Below are 13,935 nucleotides of genomic sequence, written 5' to 3' on the forward strand. Positions count from 1 at the left end.
AAATTGTAACCATAGTCTTAATTATTTCGGTTTTCATTGAGGTGAATCACCAAGTAGAGCTTAGCAAGAGGGAAACTCGGAAGATTCAATTATAGCAAAGCAACATCGGGTAGGTATTTGATATTGGACCCTAACATGGTTTTTATTTATGTGGTTAGTCAGGCCCATCAACCTATAACGCTTATACATCCCCACCATATGTGTTGAAAATTACCTTTTTCAGTGTTACAGAGCCAACAAAGGTGGTTGGGTTTTTCTTATGTATGGTACTTGGCTAAAACCACCATCTATTTTGGATTTTATACTACCGGGCTTAAACAGTGAATTATTTTAGTTACTTCCACACTAGCTCTATATCAATGCTTTATATTAAATATTTTTCCAATATGCTTTTCCCATTTTAACCATGGGTTGGGTTTAATATCTTGATCTATTGCTTGTATAGATCATAGACCATAGACCATAACATAGACCATAACATTTAGACATTACTTTGGTATTACATCCCTGGGACCACTTATCTATTCCAATAAACAGAGACATTGTTTTATCCTAAAATAGAAAAATATATTTCTAACAGGTATTGTATCCGTGAGCCGATAAACAGAGTAGGTTCCTATTGGCAGGAAATCACACAACAATAAGAGCAAGGCGAGGTATCCGAAGGGTTTAAATCAAAAATCCAGGATAGGTCACAAAGCCGAGGTCGGCAATGAGAAGGGCACGTCGACATACTAACTCTGCTCACTTCTGTGTCTGCGAGCAGAGGAGGGGGAGTCTCCATTCACAGCTGGAACGGGGGAGCGGGTAAGTGGGACCTCAGCTATCCATATGATAGTGTATGTGACAGATATAATGGTTTCCTACATTAATTGTTCAAATGGTTTTAACTCCTGTACAGTCATTAGGTCATTTATTGTAATCATGCCAATCATTGAGGTTGAAATCACCAATGTTTTAATTAGGAATGTCTATGGAGAAGTAAATTGAAAGTTTGTTATTCATTCTTAAAGTGATGTCTAGTTTTTCAATTATTTTTAGTAGAGTTTTGATCAAACCAGAGTATCAAAGAGGGATTTAAATGACCTAAAAGAGAAAACTGTAACTGATACCATGGTTCATCTTCCAGTGTGGAATCTTGACCCTTATTTATATGTATCATTTCACTTTTACATTTCCATATGGCTTGCAGTGAGGGCATAAATTAATGATAATGTGGAATTATCTCTTATAACTCCCTTATTGTTTGCCTTTTGATAGTTAACAAGAGCTCCCTGTATGTAAATGTGATTGGGGTGTTTATTGGTGAGCCATATGGAGGAAGTAGAACATAGACAAAACAAAAAAGAGACAGGTGGCATAAACATCCAAAGACTCTAAGTCATATAGGAAATTCAGCCCTTACTGCTGAAAATATCCTCTAACATATGCAATCCATATTTTAGTTTTGGATAAATACAAGAGTTCTGACTTCACAGTCAAGTTTATAATAATTTAATAATCCCAGGCTGGTTCCTGAAAAGTCAAACTTTTTTTTATATAGACTACAGTATATGCTATAACTAAATAAAGTATGTTAATATACATACTATCAGTCGTAGCAGTATCTGAAGTTCTGTACAATGGGTAAAGAGGACATAGCCAGTGGTACATCACATAACAATTTGAACTAAAGACATTTTTACTTAGTTTGTTATATTCATAAAATGATTGCTTCTTTAGAAAAATAATCACCTTTTTCAAATCACATTTTTTGTAGGAAAGATCCTTTTACATTAAGTTCTTTAGAAGCTTTTAAGAATATGTTCTTGCATATTGTTTTAAGTAACCACACCATTAGTACCTTACAATTTTTCAAAAAACTCATCATTTCAAGGATAAATGGCATGGAATTTTCACAGTGGTAAAGCAACAGAATCCTAATTAAGTACTTACTAATTTGGTTAGTAGATGCGCTGTAGAAAGCATTGACTGTTGTCGGACTTGTAAACCACCTGTTGGGAAAGAAAAGACATTTTATTTCCCATTCATCTCCAATCCTATTAAAAATAAAAACCAATCAAACACTGGAGTTTAGCAAATACAGTTAAAACATTAGAATACGATAACATTAGAACATTAGTGTACGATAATCATAAGATATGTACTTCTAAAGAGAATTTCAAATATATTTAATTAAAACATACCAAATAAAATATATAGTGACCAAAAAATCTAGCATGAAAAATGTTTGTTACATCATTAAACATGACTGCAAAACTCGAATCATTCCACCAGAGTTCTACTTATGTCAGCAGGTAATTCAACAAGGAACATGAGCCAGATGAATTGGTCTGGAAGACATGCTCTGTTAAATCAGCTGTTCCTGAATGTGGATAATGTCAGATGATATCAAACTTCCTAACTCAATTAATTTAAATAGTCCATACACAATATACAGTGCAGTGAAAAAAGATTGACTCCCTTCCCAATTTCTTATAGTTTTGCTTATTTGTCACATTTAACTGTTTCAGGTCATCCAGCTAATTTTAATATAATACAAAATGCTAGTTAACAAAAATTGCAGCTTTTATGTGATCATGTCATTGAAGGTAAAGAGTTCATCAAAAGCTATATCATCCATGTGAAAAAGTAATTGCCCCCCTAAACCTAATAACATGTTGCATCACCATTGATAGCAACAACTGCAATCAAATATTTGTAATAAAATGTTCTTTACATCACTGTGGAGGAATTCTGGCCACTTTTCTTGGTAGAATTGTTTTAATTCAGCCATATTGGAAGGTTTTTGAGCATGAAGTCGGGGCTTTAAAATTGGCCACGCCAAAACCTTAATTTTATTGTAACAGGACCCACATCTTCCAAAAGTCTTGAAAACATCATTATGTTTTTGGGCGAGACAAGCTTTTGTGTTCTTTTTGGTCAGCAGTGGTTTTGGCTTGCAACACTCCCATGGATACCATTTTTACACAGTCTCTTTCTTATTGTGGAATTGTGAACATTGACATTAGCTGAGACAAGTGAGGCCTGCAGTTCTATACATGTTAGTCTGGGTTCTTTTGTGACCTCCTGGATGAGTCATCAATGCGCTCTTGGAGGAATCTTGGTAGGCCACTCCAAGGAAGGTTCCACACTTTTCCAGGTTTTCTCCATTTGTAGGTAACGGCTCTCACTGTGGTTCACTGGAGTCCTAGAGCCTTAGACATGGCTTTTTAACCCTTCCCAGACTGATAGATGTCAATAAATTTGTTTCTACTTTCTTTAGACTGCTGGTTTTTGAGACCTTTGAGCCTACTTCACTTTTCAAGACAGAGTCTATTAAATGTTTAGATTCAATAGGGCGGGTATTAATCATGCCTGTGTGTGTGCACCCAATTATCAATTAAAAATGGTTAATTGGTAGATTTAGTAACTTTTGTAAAGCTGCAGTGTTACCTCAGGTTATCTTTTTTTCTAATATTAAAATTAGTTTGATCTGAAACAAATGTGACAAATATGCAAAAATGGAAAAAATCGGCATGGGGCAAATACTTTTTCACAGCACTGTAGTAGGTAGCGCCTGATAAAAATTAAAAACCCATTTTTTAGTATGTTTATCAAAGGCCCTCCGTCGTCCAATCAATGATATTGTTGGATGCAGTAAATTAGAGAAGGGTGACACTGATGTACCAGAGGGGGGATTCCAATGAATACATCAACATTATACAATGGAGTCGATTAATCAGCAAATTGAGCTCCACGGAATAGCTTTGGGATTTTCATTTTAAATTTAAGTCTGACCAATAATATCCCTCTTTATTGCTAGAAAGTTCTGTCTATGGATGTATTTAAATGGCTAATACTACAACAGATTATGTAACATGTGCATTAACTTTTATAGATGGGAAAGTCAATAAAATAATTCAATAAATCTCCCTATTAATTCCTATCTTACAATATTCAAATAAATTAACTTTTTAAAAGATATTTGTTTTTAAGATATTTGGCATACCACAAATCAATTTATCCTGTTGATAAATATTACACTATTTTTATAATTTAATTTATACTATTTGATTAAAAATCAAACTTCAGTAGTAATAATCCTATCTAATGTTCTTCACCGGTTGATGTACTGTGGTAATTTCAAGGTCAATGTAAATGTGCAGAACTCAGCAGATCTATAGTAATGTTTATTTTTAACAACTTAACCATGTAAGCTACAAAACAAGAAAAGGACAAAGAAATAACCATCAGGAAATATATCTATGAGTTTTAGCCAAAGTGATGCATTGCAAATCTATGATTTCATCTCTAATGCATGCTAATTTAATATGTAACATATGAACTTAAAACACATGCTATACTAAAAAACAAAACAGAAATAACTAATATACTAAAATAAAACCACACTTTTTTAAAATAATAATAATAAAAAAAAGTCCTAGTAATATAACAAATACATTTTCTTGAAAGATTATATGTTGTTTGTAACTTACTCTTTTTTAGGAACCTCTTTCCTCAACCAATGGAAATCAGATTGTGATAAAAAGTGCAGGGTCTGCAGTACATTCCCAAAATAATCCGATTCTGAAAATTTCAGCTGCAGAATGGAGATAAAAAAAATATACTCGCACATTAATGTGATGATTCTTCATTAGAATGCAAGCTCCTGTCTGTTTTCTTTTCACACTATTAGAAATTAACCAAACTTTCAGAAGATGCTTATTAATATTCCAAAAGTGTACGCTGTTTTTATTTGATATCCAGGCCTAATACTTAAACAGGGATTTAGTAAATGCTATGCATTTGCCTATGCTATGCCTATATCAGTCATAAATATATATTTTTAGGTTAAAAATCAATAGTGTATGCTTACTGAATAGTAAACATGCAAAATGTTTTCCCTCGGTTACTGCATTTTATACCTGTCAGGTATAATGGCTTCTCTTAGAACCAAATTTTAAACATACAGTATATGAAATATGGGCAGCTGAAACACATACATTTTTGTGCAGTTCTGTCAAATTAACATTTTCTTATGTGCATCCCTTGTGAATTCAGATTTGTTCCTACAAAAAAATAATTTATCTCACAACAATCCCAGTCATAATGGCAACCCAAGCTGTTTTATACAAACTGTAATAAATTATTTTGTTCCAAAATGATGCGTGATGTTTCTCTTCTATAGCTGGTGGAATAATTATGTAAATAGCTTCTTTGGAAGGGCCCAATGCATATTAAATTTAATGTACTATATGAGCAGTAAATGTAGTGTGGCATCAAGTTATTGCATGCATTAGATATAAATTAGATAGCCATTCTCATACTGGAAGGATTTCGTTTCCTATTAGAAAGATCATAATGCAGCAAAAACAAAAATGAAAATGTTACTGGAGTATTAAATAATTGCTCAAAAAAGAGTTTCTTGGCATCTCCTGAAAGAAACCCTATTCTAAATCCATGATGCAAGCCTAAACTACAATTTACAGAACAATTTTATTATCATAATTCGAATGGGACAGATGATGTACCAAATCTATCCTTAAATACATCAGCACAACCTCCATTGTTCAAGCCACATATTTTTATTAGGCACAGTACCAGGATATGACATCATATAAAAGCGCTCAGCAGTAAGAACAGTGCCCGCAGGGGGGGCGCTGCCCTGGGTCAGACCTAGGGCAGCAGCAAAGATAAATACATTGCTGTTGCTATTATTGTTTTATGCGGAATCCCTTCTCAAGCAGCCAATCAGTAGCGAGAACCGTCAGACCAGAGACAAGGAGATTCCGTTATGGAAGAATGCATATTAAATTATTCACAGTAATATGTATTCTTCTTTATCATGTGGCAATTAAAAAGCAGGCTCTAATGTTTTTGTGAATGTGTGGCAACTGTCACACAAAATGTTCAGAAGATAAATGAAAGGCTCTTGAAGATCTCACCATTTTGACTTCTTCATTTATGTAAGTGTCATTCAAAAGGAATTCTGGATATCCAACTTTGGCCATCACAGTTTTTGCCTGGAAATGGAAATGGGGGAAAAAATAAAACAACTTTCTATGTACAACTTCCTGCTTTACTAGCAATTAATACATAGGGATTGATGCTGGCGTTAAAGGAGCAAAAGAACAATCTTATATACAAAAGGAGTTTTAGGGAGGTGCATACAAATACTGTAAAGTAAGAATGCTTTAAATATGTTTCAAGACATGGTAATACTGTAATTTCATAATTTAACAAAATATAATGTAAGTGAACATAAAGAAAATCTAAATGAAATCAATATTTGGTGTGACCACAATTTGCCTCAAAATTAGCATCAATTCATCTAGGTACTCTCGCACAAAGTCAGGGATTTTGTAGGCATATAGCAACAAGTATGATTAAACAATTATACCAAACGGGTGCGAATGATCATCAATTTCATATGTAGGTTGAAACACAATTATTAACTGAAACCGCTGTGTAGGAGGAATAAAACTGGGAGAAGAACAGTCAAACTCATCAAGGTGAGGTTGCTGAAGACAATTTAAGGTTGAAAGTCATACACCATGGTAAGACTGAGCACAGTAATAACCAGGCAGAATTGTCAAGGCAGACAGGGGTTTTCTGATGTTCTGCCTAAGTTATTTTGAAGAAGCACAAATACTTATCCATCATACACTGTTTGGTATAATTGTTTAATCATACATGTTGCTATATGCCTACAAAATCCCTGACTTTGTGCGAGAGTACCTAGATGAATTGATGCTAATTTTGAGGCAAAGGCTGGTCACACCAAATATTGATTTCATTTAGATGCATCAGGGAGGCTTCTGATTGGCCCCAATTCATGCTGCAGCATGACAATGACCCCACACATACAGCCAAAGTCATCAAGAGCTATCTTCAGTGTAAAGAAGAAGAAGAAGGAGTCGGGGAAGTGATGGTTTTAAACATCATTGAGTCTGTCTGGGATTACGTCAAGAAATAGAAGCAACTGAGGCTGCCTAAATTCACAGGAGAACTGTGGTTGGTTCTCTAAGATGTTTTAAAAAAAAATACCTCTGAGTATAGTTAGAACATCTTCCTAATAAGCTTGCTATTATTTTAGGCAGTTTAAGCCCATCAGTTCATAGTGCATTCCACTGCTCCACAAATACAACTGATATCCAGCAGTCTATGTGTTAACATGAAAGATGAGCATATTACATGTTCACTGTGGAGTAACATCTGGATGTATTATGACAGGTAATAAATAACACCATGCGAGGAAGCCTATTGTATCTAGATGCCACACTCAACAACTTTATGAGCATCCAATTACTTTGTAAACAGGCTGATTCTGATTGCAGCAAAATCATAAATATACCAAAGTGCCACAACCCTGCAAGCTGGGAGCTGCAGTATGGTCTGTCATTACTTAACACGTAAAAAATATTACACCCAATAAATAAAAAATCTATATAAAAAATAAGATGCTAAATATACAAGCAAGTCAAGACTAAATAAAAAAAAACACATGTAGCTTTCGGTACAGGAAATATGGTAATTCATTTAATGGGTAACCCTATAATTTTTTTTATTTGTTATACTTAACACATTTTGTCATCCTTTTTATATCAGCATCCAAATAGTCCAGTACCATACCTCCCAACAAATGTGAAAGAGGGGAACTCATCAATACAATTGCACTTTGCAATGCCGCGCTGGCATCGTTACTTAAAACACGCTACATTTTTGTCAGCACAGTCATGCATATTAAAAATAAAGAACACATCGAATTCCCATGAGGCTCAGTCAGACATACTACTTCCATGATGCTGGCTGAGCATCATGGGAAGTGCAGTTAACAGTAGATGTTAGCTGTGAATTACAATTCCCATGATGCTCAGCCAGCCAGGTGCCTACATGACTAGGCAACGTGGGAGTTTAAATTCACAACTAACACCTGTCATATCATCTACTGTTAACTACAGTTCACATGAGGCTCAGTCAGACATACTGCTTCCATGATGCAGTAAAGCTGCAGATGCTGGCTGTGAAATACAATTCCTATGATTCTCAGCCAGCCAGGGCTCCACCATAATGCTGCTTGAGTATCATTGGAAGAGTAGTCAACAACAGCAGAGATTTTTTTTTTTTATTAAGAAAAGCCTAATGTTAGCCTCCCTCCCAGGACCCTTACACATTGCCTTTATACACACCTGCCCATAAACACATACACTGTCCTTACACACACACATATAAATACAGTGCCCTCACACACACACATACACTCCCATTATATCTCTGTTCCATATTTTTACCTCACATTAAATTATTTCACCGATTTCCTCTCCCCATAACCCAACATTTTTCATCTTGACCTTTGATTTACAATACAAACTTATTTGAACCTCTGTAAAATACATCTACTCAGGCCCGGAGTGGCCATCCGGCAAATGGCTGGAGGGCTTGTGGCCAATAAAGCCAAGTAATTAGAATTATTGCTGCTTCAGAGGCATATATGGTTCTGCAGTGTGAGGCCACTAGCTGGCTATGTGCGGCCACATGCTGCAAGAGTACAGGAATGTAACACTGGGCCACACATATCCAGCTGGCGGCCGCACATGAGTAGGGAAAGTCACCTAAAATATCACGACTGACAACAATGGCCGCCTCCAGGTATTCAGATAAAAGAAGTTTATTGAAACAATATATAATAACACAAAGTTTTCTTCAATGCTAATTTACATTACTGTATATGGCACTGTATTTAAGACCCAACATATTAACGCAACTTCTTTCAAGTGAGAGATGGTCTCTGCTATTTACATTGACATCTTTAGCCTAAGTTTTGATATAGATAAAACTAGATTTGGATTGAATTGGATTGAATTTTAATGGCCAAGTTATGAGCCATTTAATTATGAAGATTAATTCAACTTGCCTTTATTAGAAAGCATGGCTGATTTTTCTCAGTCATCTAGATTTGTTTAAAAATATTACTGATAATAAATTATCCAAGCCAGAGTGCCAGTTGAATGCTGTAATTCAAACATAATATAACTTTTGAACTTTGAGTGAGGATACATTTATAACATATTTTGGTCTTGCTATATGGGAAAAAAAATACAAATTGTTTTTTTAGCCTGCTAACATTTTGAAATTGTATGTGGTATGTATTTCATATTTATAACTTGTTATGCGGTAAGATATTGATTCAATAAATCACCAAAAAGCACAGAATTTCAATTAATATATATATTAATTACAAAAAAATAACAGCCACTAATGGTCATCAGTTTAATGTAGGTTGAAACACAATCATTAACTTAAACTGAAACAGCTTCGGGGGGATTAAACTGGATGAGGACCAGCCAAACTCACCAAGGTGACATTGCTGAAGACAGTTTAATGTCGAAAGTCATACACCATGGTAAGACTGAGCTATTTTGAAGAAGCACAATGAAACGGGTAATGTTGAGGACCGTACATGCAGTGGTCAGCCAAGATAACAGTGCAGTAGATGAAAGACACATCATACTTCCCTTCACAATCAGAAGAGGCCCAGCAATGCCATCAGCTCAGCATTGGCAGAAAACAGAGACACCTGGGTATACACATCTACTGTTCTAAGAATTCTGGTTAGAAGTTGTCTTCATGGCCAAAAAGCCATACCCCCGGCATGGAAACAAGCCCAAACTACTCAACTATTTAAGAAAACACAGGAACTGGGGTAAAGAAAATGGCATATATTTGGCTGTAACAGAAGGAAGTCTGTTCCCCAAAGGGCTAGAAAGTTGTACAAGAATGAGTGCTTGAGGGCAACAGTGAAGCATGGTGGCAAGTTTGGGGGCTGAAACTGATCGTGTGGCCCCCACAGGCCCCTGATCTGAACATCATCAAATCTGTCTGGGATTACATGAATGCTGATTACTGATGCTGCATAAATCCACAGAAGAACTGTAGTTTGCTTAGCAAGATGTTTGGAACAAACTACCTGCCAACCTACCATCCAAGAATTGATGCTGTTTAGAAGGCAAAGGCTAATACCAAATATTGATTAGATTTAGATTCTTCTTCTGTTCTGTCACTTTGCATTTGTTAAATGATAAAAAAAAATAAACTATTTACATGTCTATTTTTGAAAGCATTCTTACTTCACAGCATTTTCTTACACCTGCCTAAAACACTATTTTATTATAACAATTAACCACCACTTTTTGTTAACTGACTTATAACACATTTTTCATGCCTTTTAATTTGCCCTTTTTCCCTGTAAAAAAAACTACAAAGATATCTTAATTATGTGTCTGCAACGATTCTTGAAAGTATGCGCAGACACATCATTAGAACCAGTGTATGACTTCCTAAACTGTGCTATGTAGACAACATCTCACGTGAGGCTGGCTTTACTCACTAAATATCATGTAGTCACAAGAAATCATGACATGTAGAAATATGTTAAAGAAATTAAGGATGGTTTTATTGTACCCAGGCACTAGTGTTTCTCTTCATCGCCAGGTCAAATTAAATGTGGAAATGCAGAACTTGGCAAAAAAATGCAGAACTTGGCAAATGAAGTCCATTTGTCCTTAATTTCAAATCAAACAGCTGTCTTTCTCAAGCCTAGAACCTACCCATTGTATTAACCACTGTATCTTCAGCCGGAATGCTATTCCATTTATTAACCCTGGTTTAGTTTTAGACTATAACCTCTTGTCCTACCATTTCCATTTAACCCATATATTAAAAATCTCATCAGTTCTCCCACACCTTTCTTACAAACTACAATATTTAAGCTGCATTAGTTTTACCTGATCATTTAAACCTTGTATAGATAGGGTCTCTAGCACAGTACTGGTTTAAATAGCTTGAAAACAAAAAGGTAGTATATATACCGGTAGTACTAGTCACCCTAATTTAGCCTAACCTATGAATAAGATTTATGGGGCACAAAGCAGAAGCGAGGGGTGTGATATGGTTTTAGAGGGGTGTAATATGGTTTTAGAGGGGTGTAATATGCACTGATCAAAATCCAATGCATCTATGTTGCTTCTCTGAATGGGGATGGTTTTGTGCAAATGGAAATTGCTTGCATTTCTACAAAATGAATTCTGAATGTTGAGATTTTTGGCTAAATAATATAAACTAACTGTTTGATATGAAAATTAGATTACCGTAAACTGAACACAGTACAGTTTGCTTGAATTCAAAAGAAGAGTTATGTTGAGAAAATTGGGATATTATAGAAACATTTAAATACATAAGTTATTTGACAATGTACTTGAGGGAATTGTTAGAACACAAGGTCATAATCTAAAACTAGAGGGTCAAAGGCTTAGATGTAAATGTTTTACTTTACAGAGCAGGTGGAAAATAGGATGTATAGAGTAGAGGTTAATACTGTGAGGGAATTTAAACATGCATTAATAGACATTTGCTATCCTGAATCCATCAAGTCCAAGGACCGGTCAATGTTTGAGTCTTTAAAACTGTCCAAGTTGTTCTTCTCTGCCGTCAAATTATATGTCCCTATTTGCAATGAGAAGCATGGATTATATCTGCAACAAGGGTGGGGTACCGGAAAAAGTGAGAGAAAGGATTAAGAAAACTAGAGCTGCTTGTCTCTTCAAAACAAACCCTCACAAATGTACATTAAATGGGGCCTCAATGTCGACAGAAATATGTTAATAATCATATAATGATTTGGATAAGAATATTAACACAGAGTCTGACAGAGACATTTTACTGGGTGTGTAATTTCTGCAGTGCTAAGGCACATGTTGGCTGGGATCTGCTGCCATCTTATGATGAGACTTGGTATTTATTATGATTCCCCAATCATGTATTTATCCAATAATGTTTTCCCAATGTATATTTAATACAACTCTAAGGTATGCCTTCGAAGGCAGCCATCTTAAATACATTGCTATATTGCTTGATTATACCACCTTATTCCTCATTAGTTATTGAAAATAAGGAATTGAGGAAAGGGATTCAATTTAAGACCAAATGGCTGCAAATGTATTTTAAAAAATATAATGTTCATTTATTTGTGCCAAAAAAAATCATAATTTAATGACCTGAAATGCTTTTAAACATGCGTTCTAAATAATGATGAATAGGGGTTAAATGTATTTCCTGCCACTGTACAAGTAGTTGAATCTTATAAAAAATGTCCATAGACAGTTGATAAATACATGACTATTACTGAAATAGTACACTAAGAATTTTTACCTGTATGTGTTTTTCTTTTTTATATTAACCTACATTGGGAATTAATACGGAAACAGACGCATACTGATGATTTTAAGTTTGTATATACATTTGTTTGTTTGTCTTATTCAGTTGATCTGTGCCTGCAATGTTGTGTTTCCATCTGTTCTTTATTTGATCTACACTTGAACTAGATGGGTTGTATGTAGTTGATCTACATCTGCTATATTGGTTTTGCATGAGTTATTCAGTAGATCTAGACCTGCAATACAGGGTTTGTCTGTATTATTCAGTTGATCGCTATGTTATCATGTGGCATTTAGTTAAGCTCTATGTTATTTGGTATTAAGTTTATCTATACTTTGAATTAAACCCCATATAGTATTTATTTTTTTAGTGGGGGATGCCATGTTGGCTTTGCAGCACAATGCCTTAGGCCATCCTGAGTGCATTTCAAGTGCTTAGTATTTGTATTGCGTATTCTTCTAATTCCCTGCATTTCTCAGTAGTAGGAGGGGACAAGGGGAACCTAGGGTGATGATGGGGGCACCACAGGGTGGCCCCCACCGGGTGCCTGAATGTCCAAGGCAGGCCCTGGTTGTATAAAACTGAGTACAAAAAATATCATCAATGTTATTGAGAAACAACTAGTTTTATATGGAGCTCTATCTAAATTGTCAGAAACTTCCAGAAGTCAAAATATTAAATTCCTAATTTGTGTTAATAGACTGTCAACGCAAGTGTACAACAAGTTCATATGTTCACTTATTTTAACCCTCAGCAGCAGTAATTCATATGCTTGACAACTACCTCGAGTAGACAATGGCAAAAGCTATCTTGCCTATAGAACATTTCATTTTGAAAACAAGAATTACAATGTCTATTTCTATTCTGTTATGACAGCTGTTATAATATACTTGCATGAATAATTCATTAATATGTAGATTACTGTTAAATATTCATGCAAATAGTTCAAAATACAAATATAATAGAAAAAGAAGATGCTGAAAGATAAATCACATTTTGTATTTACCAATTATCTAAAACACTGCTAAAAGAAACACATAATCAAATTATTGTCTCATTATATTTATGTTTAAACACAATCAGTGTAGTATAGATATTTGATTCCTGAAGCGCCCAAATGTATATGAAAATCTGGTTACTTATATTATGTAGTTGTGAACTTCTGTAATTTTCTCCATAAAAAATATTTAGTTTACTGCAAAGGCAGAGAATATATATATATATATATATATATATATATATATATATATATATATAGCCTACTGCATAATTTGCACTCACTACAAACAAGTCAATCATAAAAAATTAAGGTTTTTTTTATTGCATCAGCAAGTATCCTGCTCATATTATTATTGCATCAATAAAAATTATCATGGTACATTTGTTGATAACTTAACATAGGCCTCAGCCGAGCAGGGAGCCCCCAGGGTCTCTAGCTAAATGCTCTGTTATAAAAACCCTACACGAGACAAATCGGTCTCGGTAATCAACACCACCCTCTGCAGCAGTGGAAGGGTTAAATATTTTGGTCATTATCTGCCATCGTCTGAAACACAATGACTATGGAAGCCAGAAATCCTTTTATGAATATAAAACCAGATCGTCTCTTAATCATCTTAACTAATCTTAATGAAGCTTGGAATTCAGAAAGGTATTTAAAAACACACATTCAATTTCAGTGTCTCATTCTTATCACTATAATTTAGGATTCTCTTCATGGCTAATTTTGTTCATAACAGC

At 34.7% G+C, this 13,935-nt stretch overlaps 1 protein-coding gene across 1 annotated transcript in view; it reads right to left on the reverse strand.

Annotated features, from left to right (window-relative positions):
• Positions 1–13,935, reverse strand: part of PHEX (phosphate regulating endopeptidase X-linked) — a 65,842-nt gene that overhangs the window by 12,318 nt on the left and 39,589 nt on the right. The window contains exons 13-15 of the mRNA XM_053457274.1: positions 5,928–6,005; positions 4,479–4,582; positions 1,936–1,994 (exon numbers count right to left, since the gene is read on the reverse strand). Of these exons, the coding sequence (XP_053313249.1) occupies positions 1,936–1,994; positions 4,479–4,582; positions 5,928–6,005 (241 nt within the window). The remainder of the gene's footprint in view (positions 1–1,935; positions 1,995–4,478; positions 4,583–5,927; positions 6,006–13,935) is intronic.

The sequence above is a fragment of the Spea bombifrons genome, chromosome 2, assembly GCF_027358695.1.
Source record: "Spea bombifrons isolate aSpeBom1 chromosome 2, aSpeBom1.2.pri, whole genome shotgun sequence".
In the NCBI taxonomy this organism is placed as follows: domain Eukaryota; kingdom Metazoa; phylum Chordata; class Amphibia; order Anura; family Pelobatidae; genus Spea; species Spea bombifrons.